The following is a 20,811-nucleotide window of genomic DNA, read 5'->3' as shown; positions in this document are numbered from 1 at the left end:
GGCATTGAGTAGCAAAGCAGGGAAGTTATGCTGAATCTTTATAAAGCTCTGGTTCGGCCACCACTGGAGTACTGCATCCAGTTCTGGTCACCACACTAGGAAGGATGTGAGGGTCCTTGAGAGGGTGCAGAGGAGATTTACCAGAATGGTTCCAGGAATGGGGGATTTTAGTTACAAGGTCAGGTTGGAAAAGGTGGGTTTGTTCTCCTTAGAACAAAGGTGATTGAGGGGAGTTTTAATAGAAGTGTACAAGATTATGATAGGCTTAGATCAGTTAGACAAGGAAAAGCTGTTCCCATTAACTAATGCTACAACGACTAGGGGACACAGATTGAAGGTTTGGAGCAAGAGATGCAGGGGGAATATGAGGGAGAACTTTTCTATGCAATGGATGGTAATGACCTGGAAGTCGCTGCCCACAAGGGTGGTGGAAGCAGAGACAATCCATGACTTCAAAAGGAAATTGGATTGCCACTTGAAGGAAATACACTTGCACAGCTACAGGGATTGAGTGGGTTGTGGGACTGACTGGATAGCTCTGTGGAGAGCCAGCATGGACTGATGGACCAAATGGCCTCCTTCTGTGCTGTATATGACTCTATCAACCTAGGTAATTAGAAGTCATTTAATTTAACCACTATGGTAGGGAAAATTTTTAAATCTTTAATTAAAGATGGAATTACAAAATATCTAGATGAGGAGAAAATAATTAGAAGCAGCCAGCATGTCAGTCCGGAAGGTTGTGTTTGACAAACCTGACAGTTCTTTGAGATGACAGATGTGGTGGATGGCGGAATTGCAGTGGATGTGTGCATGCTTTTTCAGAAATTCAATGACATGGTGACTGTTATAAAATATTAAGGTACATGTAATTAATTGATTAAAGACTGGTTAGAAGGGAGGAAACTTTGGTAGGAGTCAGTTTCTTCGTGCTTGGAGGTAGGTAGCAATGGCCTACAGGGTTATATTCTGCAATATCTCTCTGTTAATTGGGGCGGCACAGTGGCGCAGTGGTTAGCACCGCAGCCTCGCAGCTCCAAGGACCCGGGTTCGATTCCGGGTGCTGCCTGTGTGGAGTTTGCAAGTTCTCCCTGTGTCTGCGTGGGTTTTCTCCGGGTGCTCCGGTTTCCTCCCACAAGCCAAAAGACTTGCAGGTTGATAGGTAAATTGGCTATTATAAATTGTCACTTGTATAGGTAGGTGGTAGGGAAATATAGGAACAGGTGGGGGTGTTTGGTAGTAATATGGGACTAGTGTAGGATTAGTATAAATGGGTGGTTGATGTTCGGCACAGACTCGGTGGGCCGAAGGGCCTGTTTCAGTGCTGTATCTCTAATCTAATCTAAAAAAAAAAAACCACTTCTGTTCCCTTTATATTAATGATTTGTATATAGGGCTAAGTGGAACAGTGTCAATTTGCATATGATACTAAATTAGGAGGTGCTGTAAGTAATTTTGAGGATCAAAAAAAGCTGCAAAGGGATATTGATAAGATGGTGGGGTAGGTGGTGGCGTAGTGGTATTATCACTGGACTAGTAACCCAGAGACCCAGGGTATTTCTCTGGGGACATGGGTTCGAATCCCACCACAGCAGAAGGTAGAATTTGAATTAATAAATCTGGAATTAAAAGCTAGTCTAATGATGGCCATGAAACCATTGTCGATTGTTGTAAAAACCCATCTGGTTCACTAGTGTCCTTTAGGGAAGGAAATCTGCTGTCCTTACCTGGTCTGGCCTACATGTGACTCCAGACCCACAGCAATGTGGTTAACTCTTACATGCCCTCTGAAATGGCCTAGCAAGCCACTCAGTTGTACCTAACTGCTACGAAGTCAATAAAAAGGAATGAAACCGGACAGACCACCCGGCATCAACCTAGGCACCGGAAACGACAACGGCAAACCCAGCCCTGTCGACCCTGCAAAGTTCTCCTTACGAACATCTGGGGGCTTGTGTCAAAGTTGGGAGAGCTGTCCCACAGACTAGTCAAGCAACAGCCTGACATAGTCATACTCACGGAATCGTACCTTACACACAATGTTCCAGACACTGCAATCACTATCCCTGGGTATGTCCTGTCCCACCGGCAGGACAGACCCAGCAGGAGTGGTGACACAGTGGTATACAGTAGGGAGGGAGTTGCCCTGGGAGTCCTCAACATTGACTCCGGACCCCATGACGTCTCATGGCATCAGGTCAAACATGGGCAAGGTAACCTCCTACTGATTACCACCTACCGCCCTCCCTCAACTGATGATTCTCCACCATGTTGAACACCACTTGGAGGAAGCACTGAGGGTGGCAAGGGCACAAAATGTACTCTGGGTGGGGGACTTCAATGTCCATCACCAAGAGTGGCTCGGTAGCACCACGACTGACCGAGCTGGCCGAGTCCTAAAGGACATAGCTGCTAGACTGGGTCTGCGGCAGGTGGTGGGGGAACCAACACGAGGGAAAAATATACTTGACCTCATCCTCACCAATCTGCCTGCTGCAAATGCTTCTGTCCATGACTGTATTGGTAGCAGTGACCGCCGCACAGTCCTTGTGGAGACGAAGTCCCGCCTTCACATTGAGGATACCGTCCATCGTGTTGTGTGGCACTATCACCGTACTAAATGGGATAGATTTCGAACAGATCTTTCAGTGCAAAACTGGGCATCCATGAGGCGCTGTGGGCTCTCAGCAGCAGCAGAATTGTACTCAACCACAATCTGTAACCTCATGGCCCGGCATGTCCCCCACTCTACCATTACCATCAAGCCAGGAGACCAACCCTGGTTCAATGAAAAGTGCAGGAGGGCATGCCAGGAGCAGCACCAGGCATACCTCAAAATGAGGTGTCAACCTGGTGAAGCTACAGCACAGGACTATCTGCGTGCCAAACTGCGTAAGCAGCGTGCGATAGACAGAGCTAAGCGATCCCATAACCAACGGATCAGATCTAAGCTCTGCAGTCCTGCCACATCCAGCCGTGAATGGTGGTGGACAATTAAACAACTAACTGGAGGAGGTGGCTCCACAAGTATCCCCATCCTCAATGATGGGGGAGCCCAGCATATCAGTGCGGAAGATAAGGCTGAAGCATTTGCAACAATCTTCAGCCAGAAGTGCCAAGTTGATGATCCATCTCGGCCTCCTCCTGAAGTCCCCAGCATCACAGATGCCAGACTTCAGCCAATTTGATTCACTCCGCGTGATATCAAGAAACGACTGAAGGCACTGGATACTGCAAAGGCTATGGGCCCTGACAATATTCCAGCAATAGTTCTGAAGACCTGTGCTCCAGAACTTGCCGCGCCCCCAGCCAAGCTGTTCCAGTACAGATACAACACTGGCATCTACACTGCAATGTGGAAAATTGCCCAGGTATGTCCTGTACGCAAAAAGCAGGACAAATCCAACCCGGCCAATTACCGCCCCATCAGCCTACTCTCTATCATCAGTAAAGTGATGGAAGGTGTCATCAACAGTGCCATCAAGCAGCACTTGCTTAGCAATAACCTGCTCAGTGACGCTCAGTTTGGGTTCCGTCAGGGCCACTCATCTCCTGACCTCATTACAGCCTTGGTTCAAACATGGACAAAAGGGCTGAACTCGTGAGGTGAGAGTGACTGCCCTTGACATCAAGGCAGCATTTGACCGAGTATGGCATCAAGGAGCCCGAGCAAAACTGAGGTCAATGGGAATCAGGGGGAAAACCCTCTACTGGCTGGAGTCATACCTAGCGCAAAGGAAGATGGTTGTGGTTGTTGGAGGTCAATCATCTGAGCTCCAGGACATCACTGCAGGAGTTCCTCAGGGTAGTGTCCTCGGCCCAACCATCTTCAGCTGCTTCATCAATGACCTTCCTTCAATCATAAGGTCAGAAGTGGGGATGTTTGCAGATGATTGCACAATGTTCAGCACCATTCGTGACTCCTCAGATACTGAAGCAGTCCGTGTAGAAATGCAGCAAGACCTGGACAATATCCAGGCTTGGGCTGATAAGTGGCAAGTAACATTCGTGCCACACAAGTGCCAGGCAATGACCATCTCCAACAAGAGAGAATCTAACCATCTCCCCTTGACATTCAACAGCATTACCATTGCTGAATCCCCCACTATCAACATCCTAGGGGTTACCATTGACCAGAAACGGAACTGGAGTAACCATATAAATACCGTGGGTACAAGAGCAAATCAGAGGCTAGGAATCCTGCGGCGAGTAACTTACCTCCTGACTCCCCAAAGCCTGTCCACCATCTACAAGGCACAAGTCAGGAGTGTGATGGAATACTCTCCACTTGCCTGGATAAGTGCAGCTCCAACAACACTCACGAAGCTCGACACCATCCAGGACAAAGCAGCCCGCTTGATTGGCACCCCATCTACAAACATTCACTCCCTCCACCACCGACGCACAGTGGCAGCAGTGTGTACCATCTACAAGATGCACTGTAGCAATGCACCAAGGCTCTTTGGATAGCACCTTCCAAATCCGCGACCTCTACCAACTAGAAGGACAAGGGCAGCAAATACATGGGAACCCCACCACCTGCAAGTTCCCCTCCAAGTCACACACCATCCTGACTTGGAACTATATCGCTGTTCCTTCACTGTCGCCGGGGCAAAATCCTGGAACTCCCTTCCTAACAGCACTGTGGGTGTACCTACCCCACATGGACTGCAGCGGTTCAAGAAGGCAGCTCACCACCACCTTCTCAAGGGCAATTGGTGATGGGCAATAAATGCTGGCCTGGCCAGCGTCGCCCACATCCCATGAATGAATTTTTAAAAAATAGACAGAGAAATAACTTGGATATTGCCTTGTATAAGGAAATATATATACAATGAAAGATTTGAAAAATTGAGACTATTTTCAATAGAGGAGTGAATATTGTTGGGTGATTTGATAGAGATGTTTAAAATTATGATGGCAAGGGACAGAGTAGATCTAAACAGACCAATTCCAATGGTTCAGGGGGTCTCGAACAAGGACTTGGAGATGCATCAGTTTAGTTTAGTTTAGAGATACAGCACTGAAACAGGCCCTTCGGCCCACCAAGTCTGTGCCGACCATCAACCACCCATTTATACTAATCCTACACTAATTCCATATTCCTACCACATCCCCACATGTCCCTATATTTCCCTACCACCTACCTATACTAGGGCAATTTATGATGGCCAATTTACCTATCAACCTGCAAGTCTTTGGCATGTGGGAGGAAACCGGAGGAAACCCACGCAGACACAGGGAGAACTTGCAAACTCCACACAGGCAGTACCCAGAATTGAACGAGGGTTGCTGGAGCTGTGAGGCTGCGGTGCTAACCACTGCGCCACTGTTCCGCCCAATCAGATGTAAGAGATTTATAACCGAGCAGGATAATACTTTTGCACAGAAGTTTATAAAGCTGTGCAATTCAGAGTTAGTGATTGAAACAGCGACAATGTCAACATAAGAATGTGATAGATTAGTTCTTGAAAGAAAGGAAAATAAAAGAAATGGGGAATCGAACATGCACAAGGGACTAGGACTACTGTTTTTCTGGAAAATAAACACCATCATCGACTGGTTGGTCCTGTTGGAATGACCTGTTTCTGTGTTGTAATTCTTTGAGCAACTTGGATAGCTTTTTGCTAAATCTTCTGCGGAGAATAAAATACTGACATTGAGTGAGGTCTTTGCGCACAGCTGTAGACTTTGCTGATTTAGTAAACTGAATAACAGTACCTCGAGTGTCCCTGAAGAGGTACATGTGCTGTCTTGGCACCACACCAAGATGAGTGTTTATCAAGGGAACTGGGGTTTGTTTTCATATGGACTGATTTATACATATACTGTAATTACAGAAGAAAGTTTATTGAAACTACTGTATGTGGTGTGCTGTAATTTGAATTATTGTAATGTTATTTGCAGATCTCCTCTCCATTTGTTTTTAAACTACTGCTGCACAGACCATTCTTCAGGTGAGCCTGTCTGGGGATCGAACTGCCAGCTGTATTGTGAAGTGAAAAATCAATATTTTTATGATGTGATGTAATGTTGAAATAAATATTATAATTGGAAATAAGGAGGAAAATTGGGCAAAATATTTTCACACAAAGGATAATGGTCATGGAATAAGTTACCAGGAAGAGCCATTGAAGCTGGCAGTGTCAAGAGACAGTTAGATTTCTGGAGCGGCAGGGAGTTGAGAAGTCTGGTGTGTGAACTTGATCTATGAAGAAGAATAGTACCTTTTTTTATGGGTATGGTTCTATCCCCTCCACAACACCCCCTCCACCAGTGATTATTTCTGTTGTCAGTTATTCAAATGGAGATTCTATGTGCATTGCCATTGTACGTCCTTCATCAGCTGGTCCAGTGGACCACTTTGACATGTGTTGTCTTGTGTTCTTACCAGGATGAGGGCGGGGAGGGAGGGAACTGTGTTTGATTGCAGAAAAGTTTTGCAGTCATTAAAGTGGTAACTAGTCTTACTCTTTGTGTTATATACTTCTGTCTCTGCTGATGCATTTCCCCCAACAGATGTGCGGTGTTGATGTTCCAGCAAGAATTTGCTCTTCGACTTGTTGCAAAACCAGGGGATAAACTATACTGCAGGCTCTCAATCAATACACAATTACTGGCACGTGTCGATCACCTGATGAAGGTAGCACTCAGAATTCTCATAATTAAAATGTGTTTTAGGCCCTCTGCTAGCTTAAGAACTATGGGCCATATAGTGTGGTACAGAGCCACAAAGACCAGGAAGGACCTAGGTTTGATTCTAAAATGGTGTTTCTACAATTGATTTCAGAATCTCTGAACTACAAAGGGGGAAAATCTGATAACGATGCTCACTTCACATTCCTATTGAATTACATTATAAATAGGAGCACGAGTAGGCCATTCAGTCCCTCAAGCCTGCTCTGCCAGTCAATAGGATCATAGCTGATTTACCTCAGCTACACCTTGTTGCACTATCCCCATATCCCTTGATTGAGGGTAAATTGTCTACAATGTCAGTTTCAATAATGCAATTCATTGCAGAAATCTACATTCATCTGCATTGTGGAAACCAGCCTTCTGCATTTTAAACAAGTATTCCCTTGGCAATGCTAGATACCAGGGATGTACAGGAGATTTCTTGCACTCAACCAGCATTACTCGGGCATAAATCATGGGAATGCATTGCAGAATGTATTTCTCTCATCTTCCATAATCTTGGTATAACTGCCTTCTGTGAGCAGAAGGATGCAATTTGGCCAGCACATCTGTTCGCCAGCCCTTTGCTGGAGCAGTCCAAAACCAAGTCTCATTGCCCCATTCTCTCAATCTTGTTCTTAAATGAAAAGTGGTCTCTGCCTCAAACATTACTTTTGGCAAAGCATTCTATGCTGCAATGAAAAAGAAAAGACTTACATTGATATAGCACCTTTCAAGACCACCAGGCGTCCCAAAGCACTTTACAGCCAATGAAGTACTTTTGAAGTATAGTCACTGTTGTAATGCAGGAAACAAGGCAGCCAATTTGTGCACAGCAAATTCCCACAAACAGCAATATAATAATGACCAAATAATCTGATTTTTTGTGATGTTGTTTGAGGGATAAATATTGGCTCGGACACTGGGGATAATTTCCCAGCTCCTCTTCAGAATAGTGCCACAGGCGTTTGATAAGGTTCCCCATGGTAGGCTGATGGAGAAAGTGAAGGCGCATGGGGTCCAGGGTGTACTAGCTAGATGGATAAAGAACTGGCTGGACAACAGGAGACAGAGAGTAGCAGTGGAAGGGAGTTTCTCAAAATGGAGACGTGTGACCAGTGGTGTTCCACAGGGATCCGTGCTGGGACCACTGTTGTTTGTGATATACATAAATGATTTGGAGGAAAGTATAGGTGGTCTGATTAGCAAGTTTGCAGACGACACTAAGATTGGTGGAGTAGCAGATAGTGAACGGGACTGTCAGAGAATACAGCCGAATATAGATAGACTGGAGAGTTGGGCAGAGAAATGGCAGATGGAGTTCAATCAGGGCAAATGCGAGGTGATGCATTTTGGAAGATCCAATTCAAGAGTGAACTATACAGTAAATGGAAAAGTCCTGGGGAAAATTGATGTACAGAGAGATTTGGGTGTTCAGGTCCATTGTTCCCTGAAGGTGGCAACGCAGGTCAATAGAGTGGTCAAGAAGGCATACGGCATGCTTTCCTTCATCGGACGGGGTATTGAGTACAAGAGTTGGCAGGTCATGTTACAGTTGTATAGGACTTTGGTTAGGCCACATTTGGAATACTGCGTGCAGTTCTGGTCGCCACATTACCAAAATGATGTGGATGCTTTGGCGAGGGTGCAGAGGAGGTTCAGCAGGATGTTGCCTGGTATGGAGGGCGCTAGCTATGAAGAGAGGTTGAGTAGATTAGGATTATTTTCATTAGAAAGACGGAGGTTGAGTGGGGACCTGATTGAGGTGTACAAAATCATGAGAGGTATAGACAGGTTGGATAGCAAGAAGCCTTTTCCCAGAGTGGGGGATTCAATTACAAGGGGTCACGAGTTCAAAGTGAAAGGGGAAAAGTTTAGGGGGGATATGCGTGGAAAGTTCTTTACGCAGAGGGTGGTGGGTGCCTGGAACGCGTTGCCAGCGGAGGTGGTAGATTCGGGCACGATAGCGTCTTTTAAGATGTATCTAGACAGATACATGAATGGGCAGGAAGTAGAGAGATACAGACCCTTAGAAAATAGGCGACAGGTTTAGATAGAGGATTTGGATCGGCGTAGGCTTGGAGGGCCGAATGGCCTGTTCCTGTGCTGTAATTTTCTTTGTTCTTTGTTCTTTGTTCTCTTTGTTCTTTTACGTCTACCTGAGTGGCAGACAGGGTCTCTGTTTAATGCTTCATCTGAAAGATTGTACTTCCAACAGTGCAGCACTCCCTCAGTGCTGCATTGGGAGTGTCAACCTTGATTTTTGTGCTGAAGTGCTGGGTTGAACTTAAACTTCTTTCTGACCCAGAGGGGAGAGTGTTACCAACTGAATAACTGCAGACAAAGTCAGCCAAATTTGAAATCGAGATCACTTAAAATCACTTTGCTTCCCCCCCTTGTATTGCTTAATATTTTGAAATGACTCTATATTAAAGTTTGTGATGTGTTTTACTTTTATTGGGGGGTGGTGAGGGAGAAAAAGAGGAAAATGGTCAGGATCCCATATCTCATCTATTCTTGTGCTAGCAGTGTCTCAGTACTCAGGGCACTATGCTGCTATATAAAACTATTGTAAATGTTCAACACCTTTGCATGCCCACTTAACTTGGGTATTAATTTGTTTATTTTAAGCAACTCCATTAAAACAGATTGATAAATTTGATACCAAGGCATTAAGCTCTGTAAAGTTTTAGCACAGAGTTCTGTAAGATTGTATCACAAGGCGTCACTACCAAATTACTGTATTTAACCAAGAATTGAACTCCATATTATTAAAATAATTCCCAAAAATAACCCAGCACTTTGCCTGTTTGAACACTCCCAACAGTTTATTCAAAGCATTTATCTGCAGGTGCAAGTGGTGGTTTCAAAGGTCTTGATTTTCTGACCAACTGCAGTCAGACTAACTGGCCCTTCTGTCTATATATAAAACTTAAACTAGTGACTGGAGGCTTATCAAAGGAAGTTGGAAGTGTGGATGTTTAAAGGCAACATAAGCAATGTAGGGGTCACCACTGTGCATTCCACAGAGATAAGAACTTTGGGGATGGAGGATAGGTGAAGAGAAGAGGGGAGGGAAAATCTATTGATATGCTCCTCTTGCTGCCCCAATAAGGACATATTCTGCAGAGACAAAGGCAGTATGCAGCAGTTACAGTAGAAGGCAAGGAAACAGGGAAAACAGTGCAAGAGTTCCCAGGATTATCAGTGAAGAGGGCCAATTGGTCCGCCCATCCAGAAAGAGCCTGCAATCCTCCAATAAATAATTAAATATTCATTTTTTAAATAATCATTAAATAATTCTAGCTAGCTGATTCAAAACAGCAACCACACTGACTAAATCTGTGCATCATTGAAAACACACAAGGAATTGGACCAAATTTGCTACTTAAAAAAACACTGGGAACAACTGGGATCAGTTAGCTGGAATCCAACTGTTAAGTGTCTCCAATAATTGTTCCATAAATTGAAGAAAAGAAACTGCCTTAAAAACTGGTTAAAAAGCATCTTCAACACCAGCAGTTGTGACTTCACCAGTCAATGCACACAGCTTCGTAAGTTCATTTTGTTTTCTATACTATATGATTCTACTCACGTGTCTTCTCAACCTCTTCCCTATGCAGGTAATGTTTGTGTTTACAAGCTATGTATATCTTAAAGAATGTATTGCGTTCAGTGCTTCCCTCAATACAGATTGAGGCACTTTCACACTGAGGTGGTCAGAGTGCGGAGAGTGCTTTGTTGACTTCTGTCAAATTCAGCATATGTCTTCTTTGAAATATTTCTCCCAACTCTCTTATTCTTATGAATGGAAAATCATGTTTGACAAACCTGTTGGAGTTTTTTGAAGATGTCACTAACAGAATTGATAAAGGGGAGTAGGTTGGTATACTTGGATTTTCAGAAGGCTCTTGATAAAGTCCCCCACAGGAAGTTGGTTAGCAAAATTAAAGCATATGGGATAGGAGGTAATATACTGGGCATGGATTAAGGATTGGTTAACAGGCAGAAAGCAGAGAGTAGGAATAAACGTGTCATTCTCGTGTTGGTAGGCTGTGCCTAGTGGGGTACCGCAGGGATCAGTGCTTGGGCCCCAGCTGTTCACCGTATATGTCAATAATTTGGATGTGGGGACCAAATGTAATACTTCCAAGTTCGCAGATGACACAAAATTAGGTGAGAATGTGTAATAAAAACAAGAAGTGCTGTAAATACTCAGGTCTGGCAGCATCTGTGGAGAGAGAAGCAGAGTTAACGTTTTAGGTCAGTGACCCTTCATCAGAACTGGCAAATATTAGAAATGTAACCAGTTTTAAGCAAATAAAGCGGGGGGGCGGGGGGGGGGGCGGGCGGGTGTCAAGAGATAAACAAAGAACAGGTGTTTATAGGACAAGGTCACAGAGAATACCTGACCAGAAGACTATGGAGCAAAGCCAAGCAGTATGTTAATGATGTGGTGAAAGACAAAGCATTAGTGCAGAGAGGGTGTTAATTGACAGAAAAATGAACAGCCTGGCCCCAAGCACAAACGTGAAAGAAGCAGTGGGTAGGCACAGTAGAAACAAACTAAACAAACTAAAATGAAATAAACTAATAAAGAAAAAAGAAAAAAATAACTAAAAATAAAAATGGCGGCCCGTCATGCTCTGGAATGATCGAACTCCATGTTCAGTCCAGCAGGCTGTAGCGTGCCTAATCGGTAAATGAGGTGCTGTTCCTCAAGCTTACGTTGATGTTCACTGGAACACTGCAGCAATCCCAGGACAGAGATGTGGGCATGAGAGTGGGGAGGGGTGTTGAAATGGCCAGCAACCGGAAGCTCGGGGTCATGCTTTTGGACTGAGCAGAGGTGTTCCGCAAAACGGTCGCCCAATCTGCGTTTGGTCTGCCCAATGTAGAGGAGACCACATTGTGAGCAGTGAATACATTATACTAAATTGAAAGAAGTCCAAGTAAATTGCTGCTTCACCTGAAAGGAGTGTTTGGGGCCTTGGATATTAAGGAGAGAGGAGATAAATGGGCAGTTATTACACCTCCGATTGCATGGAAAGGGGATGAGGTGTTGGGGATAATGGAGGAGTGGACCAGGGTGCCACAGATGGAACAATCCCTTCGGAATGGTGAGAGGGGAAGATGCGTTTGGCAGTGGCATCACGCTGGAAATGGTGGAGGATGGGCTGCATGGCCTACTCCTGCTCCTAATTTCTTATGATGTTCTTAATGGCCTTTTGTCATTGATTCCTAAACCAGAGGGCATAATCTTTCCCTATTTTCTCTATCAAAACGCTTGTAATTTTTCACACCTCTATTAAATTTCCTCTTCGCCTTCTCTATTCAAATGGAAACTGTTCCCCCTTCCTGAAGTTAAGAATAAAAGTGGGCCCAAAGATTGGCTTGGTAACACTCTTGTTTCTGAATCAGAAAGTTGTTGATTCAAGCCCCACTTCAGATACTTGAACGCATAAACTATACTGATACTTCAGTGCAGTACTGAGGTACTCCAGTACAGTTTTGCATTGTCAGGGGTGCTGTCTTTTGAAAGATTGTTAAACTGAGGCCACCTGCCCTCCTAGGTGGATATATAAAAAAAAATTCTTTGGCACTTTTTGAAGATGGTCAAAGGAGTTTGGTGTCCGAGACAACATTTAACCTCTAACCAATTAGAGGCAGTAGCTGATAAATTAGACCGGGGAGGAGCGCAAACCTTCCACAGTGTTTTCCAAAAAAGCAAGGTGTGACATTAGAGGACAGCAGTTAGGTGATTGCTTGGTGAGTTTTATGGTTTTTGTTTCCTCTCTAAATGAGGGCAGTGATCTTAAAATGGGACCAGGAAACAACAAAGTACTCGATTAAATTTACAGCAAGGTGCTTCAGATTCTTGGGATATTGGGACCATTTTTGAGGCAAGAAGCACCTATTCAAAAGGGACAAGTTGCACCTCAACTGGACTGGGACCAGTGTGCTCGCAGGGAGATTCACTAGTGTGGTTGGGGAGCATTTAAACTCAATTGGCAGGGGATTGGCTCCAGCAAATATAAGTAGAAAAGCAGAATAAGATGCGTAAAGGAGTGAGTGTGTTGGATAGTACTAGAGAAGGAAATAGTATCATATTAGATAGGAGTAGACTAAGAAGGACTATTGTTGGCATCTTTCCAACTACAAAAAGATAATGGGCACACAGCAAACAATTCATTTAGATGGGCTGTCTTCTGTTGGTGCATCTTTGCCGATGGCTGTGAAGCCAATCCTTACGAGGCAGGTTCTACCACAAGTGTTGCACATAAAGCTGTCAAGTGACGCTGTGAGTTCTTGTTTTTGATATTGATGCCTGTTGCCAAGCTGCTGTTGCAACTGGTCGTTATGGTAGTGCACACCAGTCCACAAGATGTGTCTCCAGCTAGTGACTCCCAGGTGTGACAGTCGACATTTAGGGCCTTCATGTCACACTTGCAAGCATCCTTGAAGTGAAGCTTTGGGCACCTGACTGGTCGTCTGGCCCTGGCTACCCCATCATACAGAAGGCCCTCGGGTATGTGACCATCTTCCATGCTGTGGATGCGTCTGATCCACCAAAGCCGCCTCTGTTTGCTTCGTATCAACACACTTGGGAGCTCTGCCTTTGAGAGGACTACCACATTTTTGGTTTTGTCCGGCCATGATGCACCTCAGACAGCGAAGATGGAAATTATTGAGCTGCTTTTCCGGGTAGCTATAAGTTGCCCATGTTTCACAGCCATATAGCAAGGTGCTGAGAACACAGGCCTTGTAAACCATCAGCTTGGTCCTCAGAGCCGGCTTGGTGTTATCCCATGCACGTTTTGCAAGTCGGCCAAAGGTGGTAGCTGCTTTCCCTACGCATGTATCGAGCTCTGCATCAAGGGACAGATTGTCTGTCACCGTGGATCCAAGATAGCAGAATTTGCTAACCACTTCCAGTTGGGCGTTATTTGGTGCGATCAGGGGCAGAGATGCAACACCTTGTCCCATGAGCACAGTTTTCTTGGTGCTTATAGTCAAGAAGGAATACGAGGAATAAAAAGACAAGTTTAGAATGCATGTATGTGTGGTGAATAAAGTTGCTGAGCTACAAGCGCAAATAGCCGTGTTGGAATATGATGTGGTGACAATAACGGAAATGTGGCTTAAAAATGGTGAGGACTGGGTACATAATATTCATGGATACAAAGTGTTCAGAAAAAATAGGGAAAGAAAAAAGGGAGGTGGGTTGGCAGTACTAAGTAGGGAAGACATTGTAATATTGGAAAGGGAGAATGTCCTTGAGGGGGACAAAGACCGGCTCCATTTTGCTAGAACTGAGAAGCAAAATGGGTATGATCACGCTACTGGGGGTATTCCATGGGCCTGCAAATAGTGGTGAGTTAGAGGAGCAAATCTGCAGGGAAATCACAGATATGCAAGAGCTATAGAATGGTGATTGTGGGGAATTTTAAATATCCAAATATTGATTGAAATAATATTAAGAGTAAAGGGTAAGGAGAGGGAGGAATTTCTGGAGAATGAGGAGGGCCAAGTGGACCAAGTGTCTGTCGGGAACACTTGGGTAAGAGTGATCATTGTATCATATGTTAGATTAGTAACGGAGAAGAGCAAGGAGCAATCTAAAGTAGAACTTCTAAATTGGAAGAGGGCTAACTTCAATGGCATGAGGGGAGATCTAGCCAAGGTAAAAGGTTGACCCAAAAAAAACTGTAAAGAACAATGGGTGATCTTTAAGGAGGAGATGTTTCAGATACAGGCTAGGTACATTTCCAACAAGGGCGAAAGGTAAGGGAACCAAAGACAGGGCTCCTTGGATGACTAGGGAGATAGCGAATATGATGAAACAAAAAAACAGGGTGTATGATGCATGTCAGGTGAATTATTCAAGCGAGAACCAGGCCAAATACAACAAATTGAGAGGGGACGTGAAGAGGAATGTAAGACTGGCAAAGAGGGAATATGAGAAAAGAATGGCAGTTAACATAAAGGGAAACCCAGAAATCATCTTCGGGCATGTAAATAGTAAGCGGGTGGTAAGAAGTGGGGTGGGGCCTATCGGGGACATTAGAGGGTGATATATGCTTGGAGGCAAAGGACAAGGCTAGTATACTTAATGAGTACTTTTGCATCGGTGTTTACTAAGGGGATGCTGACAAAATATTGGTAGAAGCGGACATGCTAGAGGTAATGGATGGGGTGAAAATTGATAGGCAGGCTGTGCTGGAAAAGCTGGCTACGCTTAGAGTGTATAAGGGAGTGGAGATCGTGGAAGGGCTTGGTATAATCTTCCAGTCTTCCCTCGATACGGGGGAGGTATCAGTGGCAAAGTGACACCCTTATTCAAGAAAGAGTATAAGGACATTGCTAGTAACCATGGGCTGGTCAGTTTAATATCAGTGGTGGGTAAGGTTTTAGGAACAATAATCAGGGGAAAAAAATCAACTCACACTTGGAGAGATTTGAGTTAATTAAGGCGAGCCAGTACGGATTTGTAAAAGGCAGATCGTACTTGACTAATTTCATTGATATTTTTGATGAAGTAACAGTTGATGATGGGAAACCAATGGATATCGTCTATATGGATTTTAAGAAAGCATTTGACAAAGTATCATGCTAGTTAACAAAATTGAGGAGGGTCAGTGGCAGCTTGGATGAAAAATTGATTCAAGGGCAAAAAACGGTGAGTTATGGTAAAAGGTTGTTTTTCAGACTGGAGGATGGTAGACAGTGGTGTTCCCAAGGTTCAGTACTGGAACTCATGTTTTTTTTAAATATATATATATATGCTCATGTTCATAAATCTTTGAAGGTGGTAGGACATATTGAGAGTAGTTAGCAAAGCATTTGGGATCTTGGACTTCATAAATAGAGGTATTGAGTACAAAAGTAGGGAAGTTATGCTGAACCTGTGTAAACCTCTGTTTAGGCCACAACTAGAGTATTGCGTCCAGTTCTGCTCGCTACACTTTAGGAAGGATGTGAGGGTCCTTGAGAGGGCGCAGAGGAGATTTACCAGAATGGTTCCAGAGATGAGGGATTTTAGCTACAAAGTTAGGTTGGAGAAGCTGGGGTTGTTGTACTTCAAGCAAAGGAGATTGAGGGGAGATTTGATAAGAGGTGTACAAAATTATGGCAGGAGAAGGTGTTCCCATTAGCTGATGGTACAAGGTCTAGGGTACACAGATTGAAAGTTTTGAGCAAGAGTTGCAGGGGAGATGTGAGGGAGAACTTTTTTTATGCAGCGAATGGTAATGACCTATAACTTGCTGCCTATGAGGGTGGTAGAAGCGGAGAAAATGAATGATTTCAAAAGGAAATTGGATAGACACTTGAGGGAAATTAACTTGCAGGGTGATAGGGATAGAGCGGGGGAATGGGACTCATTGGATTGCTCTACAGAAAGCATGGACTCAATGGGCCGAATGGCATCCTTCTGTGCCATAATGACTATGACTAAAACAGATTCTTTGGCCATTAATATTGATAGTGAGACTTTGCTGTGTGCAAATTGGCTGCCACATTTCTTTACATTACCACAGTGACTACACTTTAAAAGTACTTCATTGGCTGTGAAGTACTTTGGGGCAGCCCGAGATCATAAAAGACACACATAAATACAAGTTTGTTCTTATAAGCCCCGGGACTACCAGCTTAATCAGATGCTGCAGCGATACTTTTGATGGTACCAGTAACTGCCTGTTTAAGTGCCCTGACCCCAAGTAGCATGCCTGGTTAGAAAGAAAGAAAAATACTTTTTCCATTCTCCAGTCTGAGCAACAGTCATTTACCTAATTTTTTGCTTTCTGCCTGTCAATCACCTTTCTATTCCTGCTGCTATGTTTCCTCCTAGGTCCTAGATCTACTTTTTAGTAAGCTTCTTGTAAGACGCCTAATCAGGTGTCTTCTGTGGCATAGGTATTAGTATGTCAGCAGATCAGTTTTCTAAAAATAAAAAGACATAGACTTGGAAAGCTTAAAAAATGCTGTTTATAATCAGAATACATTTCATCTTTGTTTAGGTTGGAAAAAACAACTTCAGGCCACCTCCAAAAGTTGAGTCAAGTGTGGTTAGGATAGAACCAAAGAATCCACCTCCACCAGTGAACTTCCAGGTGAAAATCCATTTATTTATATTGTGTTTAATCCCAGCTGCTCAACCAGTTAAAATGGTAAGTAGAAGAGCAATGCAGATCAGGAAGGTTCAATCTCAAGTATGTGCTAGGTTTGACCAGGGCAGTACAATTGGCATTGACCCTTCTGGATTCAAGGAGGCAAAATCAGCAGGGTTCCCATTCCTAATCATTCCCCAATGCTGGAACTGCACATCTGGTGAATATAGGATTGAGCTCAGCTCTGATCGTTCCATAGCATGTTAACATTCACTGTCAAAGTTGAAGTTAAATAGTGAAGGAAAAAATGGCAGATTAAGGGACTTAGATTTTTAAATTAGTTTCTGAATGATTTACCTTGTTCTCCATTTGTTCAGGATTGATTTTGTAAATCTTTAAGATTTCCTCATTGCTGATGTCCTAGCTGCTTTCTTTGCTTTTAATTCATTAGTTACCTGCCCTCTTCAGCTCTGATTTGCTGTTGTATTATTTTGAGCCAAAGTGTAACACAAGTAGTACTACAAGAAGTATGCGTTACACTTGGAAGAAATGCATTCTGTACAAAACCGTGAATACGTTGCAGACAGATTAGTAGTTGGATTTATAGTTAAAGTTTTTTATCCTATGCCTCACAAGGTTTGTCTGAAGAACTGCTCCCATGCCTCCACTAATGCCTTTTGTTCAGTTGATAGTAGCTCTGATTTTCCTTACTCTTGCTTGACACCTTCCCAAAGTAGCATAGTTATGGTCAAGAACTTATTGTGTGGGGAATAAAAACAGAAAGTGCTGGAAATAGTCAGCAGGTCAGGCAGCATGTGGAGAGAGAAACAGAGTTAACGTTTCAGGTCTGTGATCTTTCATCAGAATTGGCAAAGGTTAGAAAAGAATTAGGTTTTAAGCAAGTAAAGAAGGGGGTGCTGGGGAAGAGAACAAAAGGCAAGATGTGTGATGGGACAGAGGGCAGGAGAGATTAAATAACAAAGCTGTCATGGGACAAAGGCAAAGAGCGTGTTATTGCTTGTGGTGAAAGACAAAGCATTAGTCCAGAGAGAGTGTTAATGGCAGAATAATGAGCAACTCTGTCCACATGAAAAACAGGCACATGGTTAAAAAATAAAATTTAAAAAATATAAAAAAAGGCCAGTCATGCTCTTTTTAATTGTTAAACTCAAGGTTGAGTCCACAAGGCTGTAGAGTGCCTAATTGAAAGATCAGGTTATCAGGAAAACCCTATATGCCAAATGAGAAATATTAATTTCATCGGTTGGGAACTTACATTAGACTTTTAATGGAAAAAGTCTGATAGAAACTTTTTGAAAAAAAATTGGCAGCCAAGGTGGCCTCTTCAATTTACATCTGAAATACCAGGAGATTGAACTGGAGATAAAAAGTCTAACAAGGAGCCCAGCCAGGATAATGGCTTTCTCTAAGTGATTGAATTACCTAAAATGGCTACATTAACATGGTAATCGCCACACTGACTTTGAAAGAGCCAACCCCCTCCAAGTGTGAATTTGGGGCATGTGGAACCTTGAATTTCATTGGAAGGTTCCAGAAAAACCTCATTTAAAAACTAAGGGGATTGAGAAAACCATGTGACTGTCTGTCCATCTCTGAAGAAACTGGGAGTTGTTAGACAAAGACGAGTGTGACGAATTGATGCGAACTCCCTTGTAAATGATGTGCATTTGAGTATTAATGTCACCTGCCATTTTATACAGTATGTTTTAAGTTTGTACTTCTGTGATCCGATTGTCAAAATGGAGGAGAGAGGTAAGGTGGGACAGCCACTTGAAAAGAGTTTAGCTTTAGGACCCAGGTGATACCTACCCAACCTGCGTGGACTCAACTGTGACCGTTTGTGAGGACAGCCTGTCTTTGATTACATAGCTGCTGTGTGCGACAGACACATCTCCCTGCAAGAAGTCACAGCCTGTCTTCAAGCTGCGTTGACTTTTCTCTCTAAGCCTTTTTCAACAAGAAAAATTAAAGAGAAGCCACACTTTGAAAAATCCAGAAAGAAACAAACCAACCCGAAGACAAGCTGTAGAAACAGCAGAAAAGGTCTGATTTCTACCCCTTTCTTCTCCATCTAAAATAAGGTCACTTCAGCAATTTAGCAGTCTCCATTCTTGCCTTTGAGAGTGCAAAGAAAAAGAAATTTAAAAGAGATATTTCCAAACAGCTCCTCCTCTATTTGGCATTTCTAATCGGTGATCTCCAACTTTTGGACACTTTTTTGATCATGGACACTAGTTTAACTGAAATCCATATTTGTTAGTAGTTAAGTTTCTATTTAATAAATGTCCATGCCTTTTTTATGCCTTTAACCTTCCCCTGAATGTTTGTAAGCATGCATGGTGAAGTTAAACCCCTTCCCGAGTTTGAGTGTGTTAATAAACCCTAATTTTTTTAAACTTTAAAACCCGTGTTGTTGAAGCGGTCAATTATTAGGGTTTAAGGGAGGGAAAGAAATTCAATCACTAATCTAGTAGGTGGGTGAAAAAACAGGGAAATTTGATCAGAGGGAAAAAATATTAAACTAACTGCCTGTTCATAACACAAGCAATAACAGAGTGTGCAGCAGCAGAAAGCTGCGTGCTTCCCTCTCTCTGTCCCTCTCTCTGTCCCTCTCTCTGTCCCTCTCTCTGTCCCTCTCTCTGTCCCTCTCTCTGTCCCTCTCTCTGTCCCTCTCTCTGTCCCTCTCTCTGTCCCTCTCTCTGTCCCTCTCTCTGTCCCTCTCTCTGTCCCTCTCTATCTCTTCCCAGAGAACACCAAGTTTGAAAACCGTCTGTTACTGGGGGACCCTCCAAGCCTACAGACTGCTACAACCAGTGACAAGGGGAAGAGACCCAACTACAATTCTGCCGTCAAGCAAACCCTGAGCAAAGCAGGCCAACCAAAGTGCACTTTGACCAGCGAGGACTTCAAAAATACAGCTTCAGCTGAGGACTACCGATCATCCACTTCACAGACTATGTATTTAAGTTCCATTTATTCTGGACTTTAATCCAACCACCATATCTGTTTTTCCCTCTGTAATTTATTTGTTTGTGTGTGTGTGTGAATCTCGTGTGAATGTGTAGCGTATTTAGTATTTTAAATCAGGTTAGGGTGCTAACTATAATAAACTTACTACTTTCTTAATTAAACTCAAAACCTATCCAATTGGTTCTTTCACAATCACAGTAAAGGAAAAAGATAAAACACTCACAGAGGTGGTAAGCACAACCACTGTTTAAAAAAGAATAAACCCTGTTGCAGTCAAATAAGAGGAAGGGCACAAGGGGAGCCTGAGCCCCCCATCCTCACCTGGCAGTAACAGAAATTTGGGGGCTACAGTCTCGGATCGTATTTCAACGACAAACGAGTCATTGGAAATGGGAAACCAAATTGATCTCTCTCAAAGTTTTAAAAAAAAACTTTATGACCAGGTGAGGAAGGAGTCTAGGGCTCCCTCCTCGGCCTTTTCCTGGTTTGGCCGTAACGGGGTTTAACTTTTTTTTTAAAAAGTGTTTTTATCTTCCCCTCAGTGAGTCCTTGCTCACTGCTCTCTAATCGTAATTGCAAAGCAATCAACCAGACCAGTTTTCTCGGATTTAAACAAAAAAGGTGTAAGCTTATTAACCTTAAAACTAACTCCGTTAAAACTACGAAGAATATGTGATATGACCACGCTAGCATGCATCCGCGATAAACACACGCAAATAGATACAGAGGAGAAAGAATTAAAAGGGCGGTGGGGGGGAAGGTTTTAAGTAGTAGATGGGAATTCAGTTACTGGTTTTGGGTTGGATGTAAAATCTTTGATTGAACTTTGATTGGGGCCCAGTGCACACTTTCAAACTTGTTTCACTAGTCTTCTGTCTTAAGGCTTAAGTTACTTCCATGGGTCCCTGGAACTTTGCGTGAGAGAGAGAGGTGCTCTCTTCTTGAAGTTCAATTGCAGTCTCTTCCAAAAACTGTTCTGTGAACACAATTCATTTAACTATAGGTTGACCAGCAGGTTAGCCATGTGACTATT

At 43.4% G+C, this 20,811-nt stretch overlaps 1 protein-coding gene across 1 annotated transcript in view; it reads left to right on the top strand.

The window, feature by feature from the left end:
* Positions 1-20,811, top strand: part of dimt1l (DIM1 dimethyladenosine transferase 1-like (S. cerevisiae)) — a 57,438-nt gene that overhangs the window by 22,859 nt on the left and 13,768 nt on the right. The window contains exons 6-8 of the mRNA XM_068034071.1: positions 5,908-5,957; positions 6,520-6,643; positions 16,698-16,790. Coding sequence (XP_067890172.1) covers positions 5,908-5,957; positions 6,520-6,643; positions 16,698-16,790 — 267 coding nt within the window. The remainder of the gene's footprint in view (positions 1-5,907; positions 5,958-6,519; positions 6,644-16,697; positions 16,791-20,811) is intronic.

This window comes from Heterodontus francisci, chromosome 1 (genome assembly GCF_036365525.1).
Source record: "Heterodontus francisci isolate sHetFra1 chromosome 1, sHetFra1.hap1, whole genome shotgun sequence".
NCBI lineage: Eukaryota > Metazoa > Chordata > Chondrichthyes > Heterodontiformes > Heterodontidae > Heterodontus > Heterodontus francisci.
The sequence above is the reverse complement of the archived record's forward strand: the minus strand, read 5'-3'. Positions and strand labels throughout refer to the sequence as shown.